The sequence below is a fragment of the Xylaria bambusicola genome (genome assembly GCF_022495145.1).
Source record: "Xylaria bambusicola strain CBS 139988 unplaced genomic scaffold F5B22scaffold_18, whole genome shotgun sequence".
In the NCBI taxonomy this organism is placed as follows: Eukaryota; Fungi; Ascomycota; class Sordariomycetes; order Xylariales; family Xylariaceae; genus Xylaria; species Xylaria bambusicola.
The window spans coordinates 77,243-98,520 of NW_025953571.1; the positions used below are offsets into that span (position 1 = coordinate 77,243).

The window sequence follows — 21,278 nt, forward strand, 5'->3', positions numbered from 1 at the left end:
GCGAATCAAACGTGTTGAAATGGACAGCGAACGGGTACCTAAGCAATTACGACACATAGAAATCGAGATTGAAGTAATAGAATCAGGTTTTATTAATTAGATGCATAGCAGGCGGCGGCACCCGGCTGCAAATTGAACCCATCCGACGAGCGACGCATTGAGTCGTCCAGTAGTGATTCGTTATTCATTGGTCATAAATAATTTCATGTTACACTGAATTCGGGCCCTTACTGTCGCTAGAAAAGCCTCGGAATACCCATCACCGAATCTCCTACAACCCCAAACGCTGCCTCTCGGACGAATCCGGTACAGTGTTTGTACATTTGTAGTGAAAATTGCCCGTAATAAGTGCTTATCTAAGGACGTTAAATCCTATTTCAACACAGGCTCATATGCTCAGCTACTCCCTTGGCTCTAAAATATCTATCAATGCGCTGGCTGCATCTCTGCGAGCTACACAGGGTGGTGAGGGCTAACTGGTCGTTGGATGGACATGAAATAGAGTCTATTTCAAGGCTAGTTAATTGTGTCTTATTATTTTGGAACTGAAGGCGCGGAGGTGGCGGTATGAATGATGCTCCGTAACATCAAATTTGTGTTTTCCTAGAACTAGTCAGCATGCAAAGATTGCTCTTTTTTCATTATTTTAGGTAACTTACCCAATCCCGCTCAAATTCTCCGTATCTAGTCGGTTCCGCTTGTCAACACCACCAGCTATAGGATTCGCTCGGTAATTGAATAGATAGTAGTGAAGCTGGCCGTCACCAGGGCCAAACTTCTGATCCTCAAGGAACAAACCGTTGTCCATCAACGACAAAGCATTATACACGTCGAAGTTATACTGCTTGCAGTACACAAGGGAATCCGACACTAATGAATTAAGTCGAGCCTTGAGCAAACCTTTGTCCACCGGCTTGGCTAGGCCAACCTCAGTTGCGTAGTAGAACAAGTATGCTGCTTTGATATTTGAGTGTTTTGGATGGTTGATCACAGAGGATTCGAGGCAGTAGAATGAGACAAAGTCCGTTATCATTTTGTGATCGTCCTTTTCATCGAGTTAGCATGCTACTAGATTTACGAAACAGGAAAAGGCAGGTTACCTCAACTACATAGGACCATACTACTTGTTCCTCAGGTGCATCCTTTTTGTTGTGTAGAAGCCAGTGTTCGACCTCGTGCTTATCGAATGTTGCAGCCATATCGTATTTGGCAAGGTACCGTGTGAGCAAATCCATTACGGGTATGATGTCCTTCTTTTGCATCTCCCTTAAGCCCTTTGTTGAGGTCCGCTCAGGAACAGCATATTTCCTTATCTGGAACTGGGGCTTGCTGTTTGATGGCAAGGGACTAAAGCCGACATCATATAGCTTCTGCCAGTTGATGGCGCGATGATAGTATCGGCAGGTGCTGACAGGCTTGGGAAGGACAATGCCGCCTGTGTAGATAGCCTGGAAAACGCCCTCAAGATTGCATAGACGCGTGATTTCCTTGATGAGGACGGGAGCAAGACGTTTGGAGCGTAATTTTTTGTGGATGCAGAGGAAATTGACCTCGGAGGCGTGCAGGATCTTGTCTCTGATTCGTAGTTCCACGGGGATGGCAGCAATAAAGGCAACAAGCTTCTTAGACTGAGACGCTCTTACTCCTCTGTGCCATTCTTTCTTCCAACCTGGAGGCATCATAGCCCTAACATTTAGATCACGTCAGCTAACATGCTCATTGACTGGGCGCTTCAATGCACTAGGTCGTACCATTTTAAGATGCTAGCAGAATAGTTGAAACGAAACATGGCCTCGTCGTCCTCGACGTAATGGCCGTTCAGTAGCTCCCAGACCTCTTTTAGCTGTTCGGGATCGAGTAGGTCCAAGGTAGCCCACTCGAAGCCGTCGATCAGAGGTGGGGGCTCCTTTGCGATCTCGTCTACTGTTTGCATCTTGATGGGTCCCTCCTCAAACGGCTTGTCGGATTCAGGCTCCTCACCAAATTTAGGCACAGGCTGAGTGGCCCAGAACTTGTAAGCACCCATGTCCTTGACGTTCTTGCCGCTCGAAGCGAGGCCGGTCATGATGTCTTGTAGGTTGAGGCGACGAAGGGCTTCCGCGGCAGCATCGGGGGAGTCATCGGGCCCGTTCGCAAGCTCTGTAGCTAGAGCGGGATTCAAATCGAGAAGTTGCGTGACTTGCTCATTTGAGAGGCCGTCAATGGCTTTATGTAGCTTTTTGGCTGCCTTCTCCTTCTCCTTGCCCTTGCGAGCCGATGGTTTGGATTCTTCCGCCATGGCGAACAAATCACCGTTTCGACGCTGGAGGCGCGCAGGATTCGAGAGCCGCAACAATAGGAACGCCAGGCAGTCGGTTCCGGGTTCGTCCAAGAAGCCAGGAGATGATGCTGTCGTATGAAGACGCCGCCAGGTTTCAGCCAGAGTTCAGTCAGTAGGTAGGTTCTGGTAGGTACTTACATTTGTTTGAAATTACGGCCAGATCGCGGGGTTCAGCTTGTCTTGGTGGGGTAGGACGTGACCCACTCCAGTAGGTTGGCACATTGTGAAAGGGGTTTTTACTCAAAGAGTTACTTGATTACCTGAACATCCTAGGCGCGCCGACTTATTCACTGACGAGACTGGGATGCCTTTTTTTTGCAGCCTACCCTATAAATAAAGTCTACTTTGTTGGTTAAATTACGTAAGATCACCTGGCGAACCTTGTGTGCACATTGAAAATCGTGAATACGGACGGGGCTAATCATGCTATTAATTGTGAGAACCCGTTGGTGAAAGATCCATTGCGACTACCGCCGTGATGGTTATTGCAGCCTCAAAGAGAATGCGCAGTTCTGCTATCAATCATGAGCATCTTAACGAGGACGGTAAATACTAGGAGCCAAACAAAGAAGTTGCATTGGATTGGACTTGTCGTATTATATCGATGTTTTCAAGTCTGACAAGAATGATCTCATAACTGCAAGTGGGACAGCAGAAGATAACAGGGCCTTGTTATGTCCTATACAATGCTTAGCCGCCGATGCCAATTTGTTGCGTGGACGTTAATAAGTTGGCCTACCTCCATATAATACTAATTCTTGTCGGACGATAATATCGGGCTCGGCTGTAACGACACTGATGAAGGTGTCATCCTCAAATTGAGTGCTTCTCTGCCTCTTCCACGCCAGAAAAGCCTCATCATCCAAGGTCTGGTTCATCGTCGCGATGGCAGCTGATTTAAAAAGGGCATCACTTTCCTGACATACCAAACGTATTAGTTCCTCTCCTTTTACATACTTCAAGATTATGCAGGCCACGGTCGCCATATTCCTGGATCAATAGCTCACATACTGTTGAAACGGTTAGCTCTGGAAAACAATAGATCTCTCTAGCAGCACCGGGTCTCAAAACCGGCACAGCAGGTCCTGATTCATACCATAGCATGGGATCTCCATGTCATTTTTGGCGTGTATCAATGTTAGACGCAGCCTCCTTTTAGTTGAATGAACTATTTCAGCAAGTCGGCTGGCAGAATCCCATTTATCTACAATGAAACCCTGAAAGAAGCGTAGTAGTGGCGGTATCGGTCGCAGAGGAGAGAGCACTGGGATGAAGCCTGCGCCACTGTAGCTGCTGAGTAAAGTAGGTACATTCGAAAAACCAGCAATCACTGCAACAGTTGTCAGTTATCGGAATTTTTAACCCATCTCTCGGGAATAGAGGACGTTAAAAGCCCCCAAGCCACAACTCCAACTTCCAAATAGGCTCTGTCTTTACTGTGTTGTCTAAGAATAAAAAGGAACTGTGCTCCAAGGACTGCTCACAAATAACGCCAGCAAATTCAACCCCTTTCACTGCGAAGTGCTCAACGACCCCACTAGTGACAGCTGTTCCTAAGCTGTGACCTACTACAACAATGCGTTCGGACGCCACGCCAGCGACGCTAATAGCCCATTCTACTGTGGCAATACCATCTTGGATTAGACCAGCCTCAGACGGAGAACCCTGGCCAGAGTTGAGTCAGTTATTTCGCCAAGGACGGATAAAAAGATAGAGCATACTGTTGATTTTCCGTAACCGCGGTAGTCAATACTCAGCACGTGGAAATTCGACATATCTGTGAGAGTACTATAGCCGGACAAGATCAGTAACTGCGCAATGATAGCAAATGAGTGTGAATTTATAGAAGAGCTTTATATACTCCTGAGACAGGCACGGTCCCCTAACGATAATTAAGGCCATAAAAATAAGTTACTGAAAGGGGGAAAGGGGAAAAGTGGATTCAAGGATTGCATACTGAAAATGTTCCGTTCTCAACCCTTGGGCAATATGACCTGCATTCTACACCCAGCCGTTAGCCGAAGTGGGCGGATAAGCTTCAATAATTCCGCGGATAAGCAACTCACGCCGTGGACTAGAGACAGATACATTAGTCTTGTTTGCAACTTTCCCAGCTGTTGGCCTCGGGGGTAGGCGGCATAACTCACAGGAGATTACTAGCTGCGCAGTAGGGTCTTCTTTGAGAATCTTGAAAGATTCACTTGCAGTGACATCATCGGAAAAGCCGGCAGGGGCGGCTTGGAGTCTGTCCTGGTGCTCTAAGATAGATCTCAATGGGAGAATGTGCCAGGCATATAAAGACTCATTCCCTGATGGAAGTGTAAAGGGGGTGACCTGATTCCCTGTAACGAGTTTTTAGTGTTATATGTGCTGGCAGGGGCGAGGCAGTATAAGTGAGAAGCCTACTTGCAAATCCCCAGTACTCTGGCTCATCGAGATTGTGCCAGAACAATGTATTTAGACGGTGAGCATAGAAAAAGCTGACCAATGGTGAGCTGGTGATACACGAGGGGGGGGCACTGGATAAAGAACACCTACTGTTTCTGAAATAAAGGAAAGCCGCCGAGCAAAAGGAAAGTTATGTAAAGACCTATAGGGGCACCAAGGCTAACACCCAGAGGAATTGCCCACTGGGAAGGGGGAGGAGTCATGAGGAGGATGGCACCGCTGGCTAAAGACTTTTGATCCCACCGTTTGGAGGGAGTCTGATGGCCCTATCTACACCTTAGGTGTGTAGGTAAGCCCCCAGGTCCAGGTCCACTAGCTAAGTACATAGGTACTTATGTAGGTACCCACCTGGAATACCTAGATAAATAGGTATACTTGTTAGATCTTTATATGCAACTACACGAGCTTTGCGTTAGACGGGATCCATAGATGTCCCAGCTTACATGCAAGCACTGGGATTTTTGCCTTCCCATCCAGCGAAACAACACCACCTGCACCAGGGATGTAGGTGGGCTACGCAAACAACAAATCCATAGATGTAGTAGCCTTCAATTGAAGGGCTCTAAAGATTATCTAGGCTCCTTTTAGGTCGGTGTGTCAAAGAAGGGTGCCTACACAAGCTCTTTCCTACCTTATCTTTCAAATACCTACAGCATACCTAGCTGGGCCCTCATATCTCGTTGGCAGCAAGCCACAATTCCATGCCTCGCCTCACTACGTTGTCTGTCTGCGCGTCATTTATAGACCTTCGATGGGTATAGCAGCGCCATCTATTTCAACCGAGATCCCATATCGGATACGGACAATCTAGACTTTTGGTCCGAGCTCCAGCCCAAGCAACCGGACGCGCGCACGCGTCTCTCCTCTCACTCAGCCTCGCGCCGTTCCATCTACTCGTCTTGCCTTGGCAACGGCTCACGAATCATGGAAAGAAAACGAAAGCTCCCTGCGAGGGCCGCCGCCCGAGGGGAACATGTATCTAAGAAACGCAATTCCACGCCTCCTGATGCGTCAACAACATCTACGCCGTCGTCTACCATGACGTCCCCTCAGCCTCCCGAAGTTGTCTCCCAAGAGCCCCCACCGCCGACAGCCACGACAACGACGGTGACTTCTTCTCAATTGCCCAAATCGCTTCAACCCGGCCATCCATTGCCGACGGTCGAGAAACCGCAACCTGATGATCTCTCTAACAAGGAGTTTCAATCTATACAAGAGAGGTACATATTTGCGTTGTCCATACCCTATCTGCTTATCTAGTCCTGACAAGCGTCTTCACAGTGGTGTAATGGCCGAGTCACTTTCGAGGTCGCGCCAGAAGTGGATAAATGACGGCGTATTCGAGAAGTACTGGACGAAACCTACCAAGAGAAAAGGCGTTGTGAAGGAGGATGCCAACAACCCGGCGAAGGATACTATGACCAAAATCGGCCAGGTCACCATCACCGTTGAGCCTCATGTGTTAGAGGCCACCATGTATGCCGTAAAGGATCCGAAATCCGCGCCAACGAGCAATCCATCCTTCCGCCCCATTATACAGTATGGGCCATCTAACGGCTCTATGCCTCCTCCCCCGAAACCAGACGCAGTCCCCGCTACCGCAGCTTCATCCTCGTCTGCCACCTCTAAAGCCCAGGCCCCTATGCAAAATACACAGCCGGCCCAGTCAGCACGATCATCGCTGCAACCCGTTCCACTACTGAAAGAAGACAAGAAGCCAGCCCCACAGCAACATCCACGTGTCTCGGCCATCCCGTCCTCGTCAACGCCCCCCTCTCAGCAACCTGATCTCCAACGACCCCAGCTGCCAACTCACATCGAGAGCTCTAACCCCGTTGCATCTCCTCGCGGCCTCGAATCTGTATTAGCAGCACCTCAGTCCGCACATACTCCTCTCCCGGGGCCTGCACATTCTCGACCGCCCCAGTCTTCTCTTTCGCAGCCTACCGCGCCCTCAAATCATCCGCTCCATGCTCCATCTGCATCGCCTACCCCCCTTAGTACGGGCGCAACTCTACCAGCCGGGTCTGCGGGTAACACCAAGACTGCTGCCCCAGCCGTGTCCAAACCCGCTCAGCCTCCTGCATCAGGTGCAGATCCCATTATAGTCACACTGGCAGAGAGAGCCTCTGAGGACCCGCACCTACGAGATCTCATGAAGCGAGTGGCCGTGGGTGAAGCAGCTGCCCACGAATTAGCTCATTTTCAAAGAATCATCGACCAGATCACTGCAGACTACAAGAGGAAAGGCAGCTTAAGCGGGCCAGATCCCGAAAAGCTCTTCGTTGATGGTAGAACTGTCAAGTATTTTGCAGACGAAGTCAGAGCCATTGTGGATATTATCCTGGCATCCAACCCGGCCCAGCGATCTAAAGACCTGCGCCCACCTCCTGGAATTGATCCTTTGATCCTACTTTTAGTCAGAGAAACACTCGACAAGTCGCACATTAGGGAGGCTGTTCAACGTATTACAGATGGAAAGCAGAGATATACAGATCCTGTCGAATTGAAGGCAACCCTAGACGGGCTACATTCGATAGTCAAGCAAGACCTTAAATGCCATGAGACAGCGGCTGCAACTGACTCACAGTCCGTATCTCAGAGTACTCCCGCCCAATTAAAGGGGGAAGATGCAGCAAAAAAAACGCCTACCTCCACCCCAACCCCAACTCCTACCCAGCCCCAGGGCACCCAGAATTCTCAACAAGCATTACGGTCTAAAGGTCCACCACCATCCACAAAGCCCGACATTTCTGCTGTTGTCCTTGAGTTTGCGGGTGGTACAGGAGACAGATATCTTTTCCCCAAATACAGTATCCTCGAGTTTTCTCCTGACTGTACTCAAGTGGTCACCTCCTTCCTAATTGTCCGCCGGGGTAGCAAATTAGAGTATGGCGGAGATCGAGAATTAGATTATTATCAACCTATTACCCTCCGAATCCATTCCCACTCTCCCAAAGTTCTGGAGCACCTAGCCCGGGTGGTAGCACCGCAAGAGGAGGTGCAGCGGTATATGGACGACGTTATGGAGAACATGACTCGAGCTGAATATGTTCTGCTCGCTATGCGCCTCCCTCGGGCAGAAAGGGAAGACCCGATAGATGAACGTTCAGACACCCCTAAAGGCTCTGAAACTTCTCAGCCATCACAACTGCCAAATGTATTGTGGGATCACAGGTCGACTCCTGTCAAGCCTGGCTCCATAAAACCAACCTCGGCAAAATCCGCTGGCGAGGACGAACAGTACCAGAATTTTATTGCAACGGTCAGTTAAAAGGCTACTAAGGGTGGCTACACTCTACTTTCTGAGGATCTACTGCAGCTGTTAAAGCAGATATGGCCTCGATGTCGTTATTCAACACGGTCTGTTTGGGCTCAGAGGCAAGTACCAACAGCATGTGTTGGGATTGGTGTTTGAATTAGGGAGAGGTTTGTGAATTAGATACCACTGGGCGCCTTGGCGTTCTCGCTCAGCAAAGCGTTGAGTTTGCTTAAAACAATGAACTAAGATGTATCATCCAAATGATCTGTCCAACCATGAGCCATCAAGGCTGTCTAACGCCCGCTTAATAGTTCGCCTGTGCTGCACATCTCAGCAAGCAACTCGTTGAACCACACCGTCCTTTCCACAATGGGGGCATCTATAGCGGTTAAGTCAGTATTTATTCGTCAACTAAAGACCGGGGCATTTGAGAGAATAGCTTCGAGAAAGCAGCCAATCTAGCAGGTGCGGGAAGCATGCCAGTCAAAGTTCCAGTTTAACTTACGACCCATGCCGTCAACTATGAGGCCTTTACCAGGCTGTAGATACTCGATTAGCTTTCTTCCATGAGGGATGGAGATGATCCCGTCGTCGGTGCCGTGAAGTACGAGAATCCTCTGACGACCGACTTTGTCCCCTATTTCACGCAGCTGCGTCTCCGACTTGTGGTGCCAGCCAGCAGCGATAGTTTGCAGTAGGAAACCAGGCCTCGTGAAGCCTTCGCGGTCCCGTTGCTTCGCCACCTCCTGCGCCGCGAACCGGGCGTAATTGCTAGCGAAACGGCGATAAGGCCAACCGCCTACGGGCGGGTGGCACCGTGGCACAGTTTCATCGGGTAAGGTGGTGTCATCGGGTCCTGCGAGCCAATCTTTGGGGAAGAGAACCTCTGCTGTGTAGGTGATTGTGCGGTCGAGGCTAGCGCGTTGAGGTAGTGTTAGTGGGAGGGTTTCAAACACCACGTGGATCAAGTTTTCGTGCCGTGATAGGGCTCTCGAAGGCATGAACACCTGACGGTGACGGGTAGACTGACCTCTTTGGAAGCAACATCGTGATGCGGTTGATCATGTTCTCTGAGAAGCTCGTCGTGTTTTCTATTGCCGCCGCTGTGCAGAGTAGGTTCAAACTAGCTATCCGATGAGGCGCAACGTAAGCAAGTTCTTGTGCGATCACTTTTGAGATCGTTTTTGCGTTAGCGATTCAGTTTTCAACTTCAATAGACTGCGGCTGCATCGTTTCAAATGACGTCTCCGGCGCTGTATAGTGAATGGAATAAGTATGAATATTACTCACTGCCTCCCACTGTAATGTTGTTATCAGGTCAGCGATTTTCAATGAAATGCATTTGGGTGAGAACATGTAACGCTCGCCCGCTACCGGGATCAAGTTGCGCCATTATGAAGTGGTGACCTGGGCGCATCACGAAAGCACGAGGATCTAGAACATACTACTGATGCCGCATATGTGCAATTGGCGATCCTCGGTCCAAGAAAGGTGATCCAGTACCTCGAGGGCGTCAGCTGCCATGTCCGACGTGCTATACCGCATCAACGGCTTATCGGAGCGACCCATCCCTCTGTTGTCGAGGAGAAGGACGGAGTACCGATCACTGTTAAGGTGCCCGAAATGCATGGTCTGTCTCTGCCACGATGTCTTGAGCACTCCCAAGCCTTGGATGAGCTGCAATAGTCTCATTCGTCAGCTAGTATTCATACGAGTTCTCATCTTCATTTTGCTGAGGTTATTACAATGATGTTGGGTAGATATAGTGTCGCACCATCAAATGATAGCCGAGCACAAGTAAAGATGAACTCTGAAAGCCAGGCTTTCTTATCTCCCCTTTTCATAATCCTACGCAAAGGGGAGAGGCATCGCGGTATCACATACTACAAGTTTCACAGGGCCTTCACCGTGAACCTCCCAGTGAATATTAAACGGCCCGCCTCTCCCAGCCGCGACAGGCAACATCCCATCACGGTGTGGTTCGAGCTGCCATACTGCTGTTGGAAAGGCATCTGTCTTGACAACCTCATCAACGGATGGGAACTTATTATCGGTTGCCCTAAGCAGATTGACGAGTTAATCACTACACATTTCGTTCCTTCTTTTAGGATCCCTGTCATCAGGTATTTGGGCACACTTATATGAGTTGGGTAAAATAAACGGCACGAGTGAAGTACTGACATGCTTGTGGAATAAGGGTAGAGATGCGTCAATTGCGTTGTCTTCTATTAGATTCCTTTCGTAACCGAATGTTCGTATGTCTCTTGGTAATATACGTCGCTATATCAATGGTCTAGCAAATCATATCTGGTGTAGACCTCTTCGAAACGACCACTCATTGAATTGGGCTTCATTTGCACATAGATAGGTAAGGACCTCGGCAAGGTTGGCTGAGCACGTAATCATGGCTTATGCAATAAGCAGTACTACTACTAGGAGCTCTGATTTACGTATCAAAGTTTATGCTATTGATGGATGTAGGATACCGTGTATATACTGTAATATACACTGTATGGCGCATGGCTAAGTATGTAAGACAAAAGAAGCAGACAGATGCAAAGGAAGAAAGCAGGCCATAATAAGTGGAGTGGTATCGTTTCGACTTAACTCCGAGAAGAATAATCAGAGAACATGTAAACAGAGTCCACGAATGTTAATCCTCGCAAACGAAAACAGTGGCATGGTGTTGACACCGGCCGGGAACGTAGTGACACTGACGGTGTTGAGCTCCGGTGGGCCTCGGAGCTTATATGCGATTCACCTGACCACGAGTGTCCAAGAAGTCCGGGTTTTGGCTAACCTCCGATCACACTCGGCCGTGATGGAATATCTGCTAGTATCAGATAGACTATATAAGTAAGAAGTAGCTATCAAGAAACTCAAATATCTAAACTGCAGAATCGTATCCTGTTAGACACATTCAAAATCAATTCCACCCCCCTAATGTATATCCCAACACCACCGTTACAAGTACAACAAAGTGTAATCTCAGCTATGGACCCTCGTAACCTTCTTGGGCCTCTTCACCTCCTCTCTTTCTCGAGCCTACTGGGGACACAACTCTACCAAACCTTCTTAGTTACCAAGATATGCTACACGAGCCTCCCTCGTAGCGCTTTCACCACTCTCCAGAAGCGCCTGTTCCCAATCTATTTCCGCAGTCAATCATTACTATTACTGTTGACTATCGTCACGATCCCATCCCGGGGCCCACTTACTCTCGTCGCCAACAAGACTGCCTGGATCCCCTTCGCCATCGCTGGTGCGACGGCGACTCTGAATTGGTGGATTTACGGCCCGCGGACCCGGGAATTGATGATAGAAAGAGTTCACCAAGGTAAGTAAAATCCTTTATCTCGTCTTGCGCGCTGGCCCTGCAATAAATGACAGCAATCTATTGGGTATCAGTCAGGGTGACAGTGCTGACGGTGTTCGTATAGAGACACGAGATGGAATGCAGAAAAAGAATATGAATGACAGTGGGAATGCCGATGACGACGCCTTATCTGAGACTCTCAGTCCTGAGATGCAGCGTATACGTCGGTCGTTCTCGCGCAACCACGCTATGAGCATTCACCTCAACCTGTTGACCATCGGCGCCATGCTGTGGTGGGGTTATATGTTGGGTTCGAGCCTGAAATTGGACTTGAGGTAGTATGTAACACGGCTTAGACAACAGCTGTTGGGACTGCACTGGGTGATACTCCAACTAGCTGTGTTTCCACCTTCTCTCATTTAGACTACAAGTTAAGTGAAAGGAAATACACTACACATGGAAATCGGTAGTTGTACGTTATTGGTAGAGGTCCTTTTCCTTCAACTTTCGTTACCTAGTTAGACAAGTTGTATCAAATATATATTGTACAGTACCTTCAGGAGACACATGGATATGCACTGCTTTCACATGTGACTTCGGCCAATCCGGAATCAGACACATGGGCCATGACCTGTCATGTATAGAAGATATTTACATGGATGCCAGCTTAAATTAACTTGGACAACGACGTTAGCTGCATCATAGCGAGTCTTCTTTAACCTGTGCTACATGTTGTCAATATAAATCCGGGCAATTGCGGCCCCGTATGTATGATTAGCCAAGGAAGTATCAGAGAATCAAAATATTTCTGGGGTAGTAGATCTCGGAGCACACTTGCGAGTCCGAAGATGTCGTAGATATTAATGCGATCAATATAAGCACTGGTGTGCCTAGTGTAGATTCAATACGCTTCGCTATATGAGCTTATTGTAATGTATGTATGTTAGGTAGGTAGTATGTGTCACGAAGGGCTCTAGTTCGTTTCGTACGACTTTCGGAGAATCCGGGCCTTAAGGCCTTACTAGATGGGAAACTACAATTTCATCAGTTGTTAAGTTAGATTGCAATCTAGACACTCGCGTAGCATATGTCAGGACCTGTCACCGTTTCGAGTTACCTAGTACTCCACCCATATGGTGGGTTTGGTAATACATATACGTTGGATTATGAGAATCTATAAGTATTGATACCGTATAATGGAAGTAAAACCTTCCCCCTGAAGAGGATCGTGAGGCCAGACACAATCTTGCATGTTTCCAATCTTGGCATTCACCCAAATCGTAGTCCAAGGTGAGGAAGCAAAGTGGTACCTATCTACATACCGTACTGTACGCAGGCCATAGATAGATCTACCTATTCGGCTAAGTCTTTCTTTGTGGCGTTCATGCAATCAGCATTTACGTAATCGAGCGCCAGGACAATGGTGGCTCACTACTATCACTTTAGCTTCCACGAACGCTCCAATACCTGCCAAGATAGTAAATATCCAATCAGAGCTTTTAGACTTGTATCCTACTTAAATATATAACTATAGGTACCAATCGCTACATCACTTTTAGCACTATTTTAGAGCAGATTTAAGTATAAGATAAGTAAATCAATTAGTAGGGGCTCGACGAGACAAAGCACGTGATGAAAATGGGCCAACAAAGTATTGGAGCGTTCGTAGAAGCTAAAGTGATAGGATTACATAGTAAGTGTGGTGTGCATCTCGCGTGGGCGTGAGTGCATACTTATAGGGCAGTGAGGTTGAGAGGTAGAATACCAAGGGGGTCTGATACAAAGCCTTTTCTCGATGCAACATAGACTGTACATGGCGAAGTGTGCATTGACATATCAGGGGGTATAAACAAGCACATAAGAATGAAATTTCAGTCTTGCTCTCTTCACAGGGCCTTCCCTCTGCCGCAAAAATACGTGTGGATTGGATCTGGCTAAATAACGCTTGAGATGGGGGAAGGCGGCAGATGTGTTGATTTGTATTCTACTCTTTCGAGTCGTCGGTCAGAGTCGCTCATCGATCGAGAATTGTTCAACTCCCATCTCTCGGGTCGACTACATAGTAAAATCTACAATAGGAAGCTATCTATGCGATCTTGGTGTGCACTAACTTGGTTGGTATACATGCAGTAGTTCGATGGGATGTCCACTCGCCTCCCGTAGAATCCTGGTAGAGCGAATCATAGGGTACGGTAGTATCATGCAGCTCATGGTGTAAATGTAAGGGCACGGATTGTTAGCTATTCCAAGGGACAGAGCTCAGTGCCGCGGTGCTTGTAAGGGTAGGATTAGCCTAATCTTCACCTGCTGAATGTAGTAATGAAATGCTCATGAAGGAAGATACTGCAGCTCTGCGACATACCACGGAGTCAACTGCTTACATAGTGAACGTACTGTAGGTATTCCACTGATTACAATCATAAATGCATGTAAACCCCTCTCATTCTCGCGTAATCTCCTCCTCCAGCGTCAGCCTATTCCCATTCTACAATTTTTGTTATCACTTGGCCAGGCGTCATTACTACTAGTTCAGTATCGTCGCTATGGAAGTTGATGGCCATATATGGTTAGTTAGACTAGGGGAAGGCCGCAGCATAGTCGAAACTGTTTTCTTATACAGTCAAAGCGGGAACCTTGAGAATGCTGCGATACACGCAACACGGCATGGTGAACATTACGCTCTCTTTCAATGTGACGACGACCCGGCTTTCCTTGCAATAATAGGATTTCGCGCAGGAAACAGAGACGAAGCTGCCGCTAAATCCATGGAGAGACGACTGTCGCTTATACAGGAGTTCGTCAACCACCAAGAACTCTTCCTCCTCAATGTTGAAGTGTCTCAAGTTGCCCTGGCCTCTGATAAGTGCGCTATTCTGTTCTCAGAGTCTCAACCAATTGACGTGGACTCTCTTCCTGGCAAAGGGAGTTGGGCTGCGTCGATACCTCTATCGTCGCTCCTGGTCAAGGGTCAAAACGGGGCTGCAAGCGAGACGTCAGAGAGGACGTGGATCCAGGCGGCGGTATCGGATGATGCTGACAGGTTGAGCCAAGCGGGTTCCATCAAGCGTTTCACCAAATTCATGGAAAATCGAGTCGCCTCACAAAGCGCGGAGTAAAGGAGAGAGAAAGGTTTACCAGTCAGTCATCACGTCACGCTATCTCAGCACCGCGGCCATATGCCTGACTATTTGCGCCCCAGACGCTCATCCATCATGGCATTCGTGGGATTCGCATTTGGTACCTTGTTACCATTGGATCGCAGTTCTGGGCTAAGGGAAAATGCAATCTAGTCAATGTTGGTTTACCCGAGCAAGATTAGAAGCTCGCTTACCCTGCTATGCTCAGAGTAGGGAGACGGAAATGAACATATCATGTACTGGATTCGAGAGGTGCCTAGCCCGGGGCCCACTGGCTAGAGAGGTGCATACTGAATGGACGTTAGCCCTTGCGTCGTGCGCTGGGTTCATGATAGTTATCCTCGAAATTTCCTCTCGCCCGAGGAATAGCAAGGGAGTTGAAGAGGAACATGAGCTGTAAGGTGCTATTATGGCTGATGGGACGTCGAATTGCCAGAGAATCCCAGGGGAAATAAGCCGAGACCTCGAGATAACAGGAGGTTATTGTCTTGAAGGAATGACACCGTCTATCAAAGCTTGAAAGGAAAACAAATAAAACAAATATATTCTACTTAAAGGATAACTCCCTACGGTCTTTGTACGGACTGCTCTAAAACATGTATAGGAATTCGTATCGAGAACTATCATCAGTGCCGTTCACTGCAATGCACCATTCCCGAGGCAACAAGCCTCAGCTTATGGCAGACCTGGTCAACATGAACCAACCTGAGTAAACCCACTATGCTGAAAACGCTTTCGCGGTCCTCTTGCCATTGTTAAAGCCGTTGTTTCCACCAAATCGGTTGTTGCCGTTACCACGACCGAAACCGCCGTTACCACCATTGTTGAAGCCACCGTTGCCATTGTTGAAACCGCCGTTACCATTGTTACCGTTGTTGTTGTTGTTGTTGCCATTGTTATTGTTGTTAGCGGCGTCTGAAGTAGCAACGGGATCGGCAGCTGTCGTGGTGGCCGCTGCTTCTTGGGTGTTTGTCGGGGCCGCCTTGCTGACAACGGAGATGTTAAGCAGCGAAGTAACGGCAGCAGCAGCCTGCTTCGCTTCATCGGTACCGTCTCGTTGGTTGGCTGCGAGAGCCGCAGGTAGATCATTGATGTCATTTGAGACTTGTGCTTGCACCTTTTCAAGACTCAATTTTGTTCCGACATCAGATGACTTGAGGGTCACGGCTTGCGTATCAATCTGCTGGACGGGGAAACAGCCGCCGAAAGGACCAGCCAGTGCATTGTTTCTGCAGCGGACAGTGCAGATGTTGCCAGCAGAAGCTGTATGCATTTCGTTAGCATGCGCGTGGCCACAACGTGTAGAGAGAGTGTCTACTCACAGCCTGTGCAGTTTAAGTCTTGTGGCATTGTCACTGTGATGGTAAACTGCTCTTCCTTTGCCTGGCTGAAACCATTGACACCAGGGACGTTGTTATCGACCTGGACATTGGGGAAAGTGATGACTCCGTTATTGCCTTCTGCGATCTATCTCTCCTATTAGATGGGTGAAGGTGAGCTAGTTAAGCGGAAAGGAAGACCTACGACATCGCAAGCATAAGGACCGGCGCCATCTGCGTTGACTTGGTCTGCTGCTAGTTAGACCAATATTCACCATCTTGATTCGGACTTGTGGCTTACGGATTGTGACATCTACTGTACCGCCCGCCTTGACTTGTGTGACTGCGTTTGCGGCCAAGGCGTTCTCCGTGTTCTCACCAATATCGATGTTTCCATCAAGCTCGGTACGACCACATTCGTTCACGATGTTCGCAGAGATCTCAGCATCTCGAATTATAGTGGTATCTTGCTGGCAAGGGTTGATGGATGTGCAGTTCCTTGGAATATCTGAGTGGACTATGATGGGATATGGTGTTAGTGCTTGAATACTTGATTGTAGTGAAGACACCGATTAAGCTCACTCACCTTTGAACCCGACACTAGATGGAGATCCCTGAATGCCTTGAGCATTTATTATAGCGCCATGGGCGTTTGCCGATGCAAAAAAGGCCGCCAAATATAGGAGAGTAGTAGAGGTATACATGTTTGATAAAATTTAAATAGCACCAGGCTAGATCAGAAGAACTCTGTGCAAATAAAAAAGACACTAGACGAATAGTAGGCAAAAGCAAATCCACAGGATCGCTAAGAGATGAAGAGAAACAAAAGAAGGGAATGGGTGGGAACAGAGAAAGATGATAGTCTGAAAACGAATGGACTTGAAAGTGAGGTTCCATCGTGAGGCATGCTGGTCTTATAACGATCACGAAGGAACATGATCTCTATCACCCTAGCGCAGCGGTGTGGACCCCGGACGTTTACAGTTCATGGGGACGTAGTCGGCAGATGAAAGATGGTGGTTGGGCTGGGCCGCTGAGACTCTCTCTAACGAAGCTCGTATCATGGAGGTGGGCTCTATGAAGTCAAACAGACATTTTTCATACTAATGCGGTACCCATACTAGGTACTCCCCTAATACCACCAGCGGTAATTAACTAATGTTGGGTCTTTATTTTATTGGATGTAACCTCACTTGGGCGTCTATTCGGATATCTCCATACTACATTATGTACATGCTTCATGAAATTGGCTTGCGCAAGAGGTACTTAGAGTAGAGTGAGTAGGTATTCAGCCAAGACTTAGTTGATGTATATTGTAGGAGGGATTGGGGACCGCGAGTCGCGCTACTATCGGTGTACTCACTTCATTTGGGTGTAATAGGGAGTGAATAATCTGAATCAGCCAAGGAGACCAGTGGGTAATTTATTGCATTTGCCCCCATCTGTGCAATAGTTTCGGTGCCAAAATGGGCTGACACGAGGGACTGGGTAGGGGTGGTATGGGCAGATTCAACGTGCTGGACAATCTCCAAGGCTTTCAAGATGGGATGGTGAGACAGCATCGGTTAGATGAGTTAAGCGATACATAACAATACTGATGTGAAACCCACAGCAGCAGTTACCTAGTAAGTACATGTAGTGTGGTATAAGCTGGAGAGTCGTCAGTGAGTATACTATCTACAGTTTGGAAGGAGTTTAAGTACCGGTATGCTGTCTAGGCTTTGGTAAGTCGGCAAACGTATCTACATGCAATTACCAAGTTTTCCGACGCAAGGCCTCTGAACCAACCGCAAAGATGATCAGCGACCTGTGGCTGAAATGATCCTCATGATGTTTGGTGATCTACCGTAGAACAGCGGTATCGTGTTCTATGTACTGCAGATATTGTCAGGGAATACCCAAGGCCTGCAGGAAACATTCGAATTGTGGATTGCCGCGGGATTAGTCTCGCCAAGCATGTGTGCCTTGCATATATCGTCTGAACTATGGGGACAAATTACCCTTTCTTTGACCCCCTGGACACACCCTGGCACAACTAAGAAACCAACTACCAGTTTCACTAAAACAGTACACTACGTCACATGAGCTTGATGTATTTATATCGGCGGGCCCCCAGCCAGTACTCAGGCCATCCACTGTTTCAACCCGTGTTCGAGAATTGCCGAGCTCGGAGTTTCGCACCTTATGATTCGACCATGCGAATGTGAACTCCATCAACTTTTACTGTTGTTGTGCAGACTCATGGGAACAGTTGCCACAACACCCTAAAGCAACCTAGCGTAGCCGCCGTGGCCATCGTCAGTCCCAGACAGGGGTCGTGGAGACGTCAAAGTGCCCAGATTATGCGTTGCGGTGCTCGTGTCAAGTCGAAGCAAGCTCATTAGGCGCTTAGAGGCTTTTGGCCTGACCAAAAGTGCATCATCCCGCTATAATATATCTCAGTCAATAAGTGCGTAACGAAATTACTGTCAAACGGGCGTGACATGATCATACGTACTAGGCATGGACATTTGGATCTCTCATGGCGTCGCGGCAACGCGCAAAGAACACCTCTATCTCCTCTGGTTGCCAACCCATCATTGGCAACTGTATAGCACCCACTGTGTGTTTATCGTCAATTAACCGACTCATAATTTCTTGTTGAGACCACGTTCAACATGCCGACGACACGGGAGAGGTACTGACTGGCTGGTAAGAACTGCTCTGCTGCTGTTCGATAGTAGAGCCCAATGAGCCGCATTGTCCTATCCCTCGGCCATGTCCCATATGGCAGCTTGATAGTGTGATGTTGAATATTCACAAAACCGGCCTCGATCAAGTATTGGCCACCGAACACGGCCGCGTGCGATTGTGTACCAAACCTGGCAAATGCTTCCACCATCATATTGGTAAATCGGAGAATAGGCCAATCCGGCGGAAGGGACCCATCATCACAATGCACCACTGCAATACTTGGAGTTAGCAATTTTTATTATGAGCGAGTGATAAATGGCCAACCACAAAGCCCTCCAAACCGAAAGAGACGTAATGAGATTGATAACTAACTGCCGTCAACGTCCTGAAGCTCGACCCATCCGCCCGGCTTAATATTCCTGGCCAAGCTGAAGTCAGCATGATCGTTTCGTTCTAACGACGACGGCGGGTATTACTCATATGCATCTTTTAAAAGCCTCACTGGGTCCCTGTTGATGAGACAATGGTCAGCCCAAGGTCACAAATAGAAAGGCCTTTCATTTGCAGTACTTGAGTATTGGAACCATATTTCGTAAGTGGACGAAATCCCAATCACCCCCATTTTCCCAAGTGTCCTCAACCTGTAAGCTAGCGTCAGCACCGGTTCAGAACATGAATTATCCGCACCGGTGTCTTCTAGGGGAATCATTCCTCACATCGTCGACCATAAATCTGCAGTTGGCAGGAATCCCTTAAACAATCCCAGTCAGTAGGTGTCTTCCAACGAATATAACTCCATTTGGGAGAAAGCAAGAAAAGAGGGGGAAAGGGAGTTGATGCCTTGAGTGGCGGTTGAGCGGGACTTGCTCAGATTATGGTGGAAGAAAAAAGAACTACTACTCGAGATGGCACTTACAGATTGGCTGTATTGGACTTAGATCTGCGATCAATTCTATCATGAGCATCCAGCCGGCTCCAGGTGTAGATCGGAGAGCATCACATACCCAGCCCTAGAACATCAGCCGAAGGGTATTTGCCAGCCATTTCAATAGCCCAGATCCCAGTGCCCGTGCCCAAATCGAGGATCCTTTGAGGATTATGTGGGATAGGAGCGAAGAACAACTGCCCATTGGTAGCCTCGAGCATCATTGCATGCAGCATGTCTTCCCTGTTCTGCTCGATGTCATCGTTCGGGATGGGATATCGACCGTATCTAACGCGGACTGATCAGTCGTTGCCACCGAATAAGCCTTCGGGTATGTGTGATCCTTGATTCCAATAAGGTAGTGATGTACCTGAACCTGTGATACCGCCGTCCATTGTGAAAACTATGTTGATAGATGCTCGAGCCGATACTAGAAGCAGAATCGGCCATCGACTCTTCGTCATAGTCACTGTAGGAGAACTCGCCCTCCTCATCTGTGCCACCGGCCTCGATGACGGCCGTAACATCCTCTGAGTCCATCTCCATATCCATGGCGTCAGAGGTAGGAGCCATCATGTCACTTGCCTCCGAGACATTGCGGTCTAAAACAACGCATCCGCGTGATTCAGTCAGAACGTAGTTCGTTGTAAAAGGAGTAGAGAGCTGGGTAGGTCTCACCGAGAGTTTCACGCTCCATGATGCTAGGTGCCGTGCCAGTACAGGACTAGATACCGTTGGTTTCGACGGTCTTCCTCGACACTGGTCGTGATCACAAGTATCGGTATGATAGGCGGAGACCGCGCTCCTGCGTTATCTGGAGTATACGTGCCGTTTAACGGTCCTCGATGGGAGCTATCGATTCAACTCGACAAGGTGAAAAGTCCGTGCGGCAGACGCTTCGATACTAATGTTTATATGAAACCCCGTCGAGATTGTCATTTATTAACAGATAACATCGAGCCGCACCTGGGCACGGTCTCCGAGTTTTCTCTCAATATCCAGTCTCCAGGTGTCGTGTTACCTGGGTCATGTCATATGCCGCCTACCAGTACTTGAATCTACCTTCTCGGCGCCCAGTACGGCACTTTACTGCAGGGTACCGGTACATCAGGGCCCTTCGTGGTCCCTACGTTTTTCTGGGTGTATTTGCTTTTGTCTAGGTACTTTTCTTTCAGTTGCGGGGTCTTATTGTCTAGAACTTGAGGACGGCTGACTGGTAACACAGCCTTGGTACTGCCTTGGATCCAATGATGTTTAAGCTTCGGGACCATGTCTTGTCGTTCGGAACACGGCTGTACGTCATTAGTCTAGCATCCCCATGCCAAGAGCTGTTCAAGCTCGAATACAGACGTACAACGTATGTCTCGTCTAGTGAATGCGTAGATAATACTGTCTCACCATGGCAGGTGAGCTAGGTAGGTGAGCTGAGTCTAGGCGCTGAGGCTGTAGCAACACTGGCGCTCAAGAGACAATTTCGTTCATTCGCAGGGCACTTGTATTAACCTGTTCAAATTTGAAAGAGTGCGTAGACATGCTACTAAACAGTGTCACTACCGGTACCTGTTATCGAGCGAAGCCGAATACCGGTACTCGAATGGAGTTTACGGCGTAGTGAAGAGCTCAAGGTCAGACTGAGATGACGCCACTCCCGCCACAATCGCCCGCCGATGATCACTTTTACGACCTACCCGAGCTACCGGAGCACTGCCTAAGTACCGATATGTAAGAGAGGTGATAGCTGTGTTTATGCACTACAGTAAACCTGATTCAATAGCGCAGAAAAGACGGCAACGCCACCATATGCAGCTCACTTGATTATGCCAACCAGATATGGTACAGCTGGGTGTCATAGATATGAGATGTGAGAGCTATGGGACT

The 21,278-nt window shown here is 48.3% G+C and overlaps 8 protein-coding genes across 8 annotated transcripts; 3 read left to right on the top strand and 5 right to left on the bottom strand.

Annotated features, from left to right (window-relative positions):
- Positions 1–587: 587 nt before the first annotated feature.
- Positions 588–2,278, bottom strand: F5B22DRAFT_646083 (acyl-CoA N-acyltransferase; the record flags this gene model as incomplete). Its single annotated transcript, XM_047978684.1, has 4 exons — positions 588–603; positions 660–1,045; positions 1,101–1,686; positions 1,752–2,278. 4 exons carry the CDS (start codon positions 2,276–2,278, stop codon positions 588–590), a joined length of 1,515 nt encoding a protein of 504 aa, XP_047831198.1.
- A 391-nt stretch (positions 2,279–2,669) lies between these two features.
- Positions 2,670–5,043, bottom strand: F5B22DRAFT_604730 (Alpha/Beta hydrolase protein). The gene is made up of 10 exons (XM_047974810.1): positions 4,859–5,043; positions 4,727–4,800; positions 4,468–4,662; positions 4,387–4,394; positions 4,278–4,321; positions 4,042–4,108; positions 3,805–3,985; positions 3,418–3,650; positions 3,060–3,237; positions 2,670–2,999 (listed from the first exon to the last, which is right to left on the bottom strand). The coding sequence occupies exons 1-10, from the start codon at positions 4,969–4,971 to the stop codon at positions 2,917–2,919; spliced, it is 1,176 nt and encodes a 391-aa protein (XP_047831199.1). The 5' UTR covers positions 4,972–5,043; the 3' UTR covers positions 2,670–2,916.
- Positions 5,044–5,692: 649 nt separating this feature from the next.
- F5B22DRAFT_636036 (uncharacterized protein) lies at positions 5,693–8,042 on the top strand (the record flags this gene model as incomplete). Its single annotated transcript, XM_047977231.1, has 2 exons — positions 5,693–5,988; positions 6,050–8,042. 2 exons carry the CDS (start codon positions 5,693–5,695, stop codon positions 8,040–8,042), a joined length of 2,289 nt encoding a protein of 762 aa, XP_047831200.1.
- Positions 8,043–8,182: 140 nt separating this feature from the next.
- F5B22DRAFT_126989 (Alpha/Beta hydrolase protein) lies at positions 8,183–10,423 on the bottom strand. The gene is made up of 7 exons (XM_047968926.1): positions 10,212–10,423; positions 9,915–10,089; positions 9,476–9,707; positions 9,321–9,329; positions 9,061–9,199; positions 8,536–8,945; positions 8,183–8,409 (listed from the first exon to the last, which is right to left on the bottom strand). Coding segments are annotated over exons 1-7 (1,053 nt in total). The 5' UTR covers positions 10,214–10,423; the 3' UTR covers positions 8,183–8,323.
- A 426-nt stretch (positions 10,424–10,849) lies between these two features.
- Positions 10,850–11,881, top strand: F5B22DRAFT_604745 (uncharacterized protein). The gene is made up of 2 exons (XM_047974811.1): positions 10,850–11,367; positions 11,471–11,881. Exons 1-2 carry the CDS (start codon positions 10,974–10,976, stop codon positions 11,683–11,685), a joined length of 609 nt encoding a protein of 202 aa, XP_047831202.1. The 5' UTR covers positions 10,850–10,973; the 3' UTR covers positions 11,686–11,881.
- Positions 11,882–13,729: 1,848 nt separating this feature from the next.
- Positions 13,730–15,044, top strand: F5B22DRAFT_604750 (uncharacterized protein). Its single transcript, XM_047974812.1, has 2 exons — positions 13,730–14,483; positions 14,546–15,044. Exon 1 carries the CDS (start codon positions 13,890–13,892, stop codon positions 14,460–14,462), a length of 573 nt encoding a protein of 190 aa, XP_047831203.1. The 5' UTR covers positions 13,730–13,889; the 3' UTR covers positions 14,463–14,483; positions 14,546–15,044.
- Positions 15,043–16,836, bottom strand: F5B22DRAFT_127091 (uncharacterized protein). The gene is made up of 5 exons (XM_047968927.1): positions 16,389–16,836; positions 16,104–16,319; positions 16,008–16,051; positions 15,806–15,950; positions 15,043–15,746 (listed from the first exon to the last, which is right to left on the bottom strand). The coding sequence occupies exons 1-5, from the start codon at positions 16,504–16,506 to the stop codon at positions 15,202–15,204; spliced, it is 1,068 nt and encodes a 355-aa protein (XP_047831204.1). The 5' UTR covers positions 16,507–16,836; the 3' UTR covers positions 15,043–15,201.
- Positions 16,837–18,099: 1,263 nt separating this feature from the next.
- Positions 18,100–20,277, bottom strand: F5B22DRAFT_127098 (S-adenosyl-L-methionine-dependent methyltransferase). The gene is made up of 11 exons (XM_047968928.1): positions 20,079–20,277; positions 19,771–20,002; positions 19,480–19,688; positions 19,392–19,415; positions 19,192–19,226; positions 19,046–19,116; positions 18,952–18,984; positions 18,848–18,894; positions 18,488–18,745; positions 18,300–18,402; positions 18,100–18,228 (listed from the first exon to the last, which is right to left on the bottom strand). Exons 1-11 carry the CDS (start codon positions 20,095–20,097, stop codon positions 18,183–18,185), a joined length of 1,077 nt encoding a protein of 358 aa, XP_047831205.1. The 5' UTR covers positions 20,098–20,277; the 3' UTR covers positions 18,100–18,182.
- Between the last annotated feature and the right edge of the window lie 1,001 nt (positions 20,278–21,278).

Bases quoted from the DNA above. Each gene is read 5' to 3' on its own strand.
- F5B22DRAFT_604730 (XM_047974810.1), bottom strand. From the start codon at position 4,971: ATGACTCCTCCCCCTTCCCAGTGGGCAATTCCTCTGGGTGTTAGCCTT. The intron at 3,651-3,804 runs GTGAGCAGTCCT...CAACTGTTGCAG, and splicing joins TGAATTTGCTGGCGTTATTT to TGATTGCTGGTTTTTCGAAT. The intron at 3,000-3,059 runs GTAGGCCAACTT...AGCATTGTATAG, and splicing joins AGAATTAGTATTATATGGAG to GACATAACAAGGCCCTGTTA.
- F5B22DRAFT_126989 (XM_047968926.1), bottom strand. The intron at 8,946-9,060 runs GTCAGTCTACCC...TCAACGCGCTAG, and splicing joins ACGATGTTGCTTCCAAAGAG to CCTCGACCGCACAATCACCT. The intron at 8,410-8,535 runs GTAAGTTAAACT...TAACCGCTATAG, and splicing joins CATAGTTGACGGCATGGGTC to ATGCCCCCATTGTGGAAAGG.
- F5B22DRAFT_604745 (XM_047974811.1), top strand. From the start codon at position 10,974: ATGTATATCCCAACACCACCGTTACAAGTACAACAAAGTGTAATCTCA. The intron at 11,368-11,470 runs GTAAGTAAAATC...GTGTTCGTATAG, and splicing joins GATAGAAAGAGTTCACCAAG to AGACACGAGATGGAATGCAG.
- F5B22DRAFT_604750 (XM_047974812.1), top strand. From the start codon at position 13,890: ATGGAAGTTGATGGCCATATATGGTTAGTTAGACTAGGGGAAGGCCGC.
- F5B22DRAFT_127091 (XM_047968927.1), bottom strand. From the start codon at position 16,506: ATGTATACCTCTACTACTCTCCTATATTTGGCGGCCTTTTTTGCATCG. The intron at 16,320-16,388 runs GTGAGTGAGCTT...ATCCCATCATAG, and splicing joins ATCTAGTGTCGGGTTCAAAG to TCCACTCAGATATTCCAAGG. The intron at 15,951-16,007 runs GTAGGTCTTCCT...TAGGAGAGATAG, and splicing joins GTCCTTATGCTTGCGATGTC to ATCGCAGAAGGCAATAACGG.
- F5B22DRAFT_127098 (XM_047968928.1), bottom strand. The intron at 19,689-19,770 runs GTACATCACTAC...AGTCCGCGTTAG, and splicing joins CGGCGGTATCACAGGTTCAG to ATACGGTCGATATCCCATCC. The intron at 18,746-18,847 runs GTTAGTTATCAA...CAAGTATTGCAG, and splicing joins GCTTCAGGACGTTGACGGCA to TGGTGCATTGTGATGATGGG.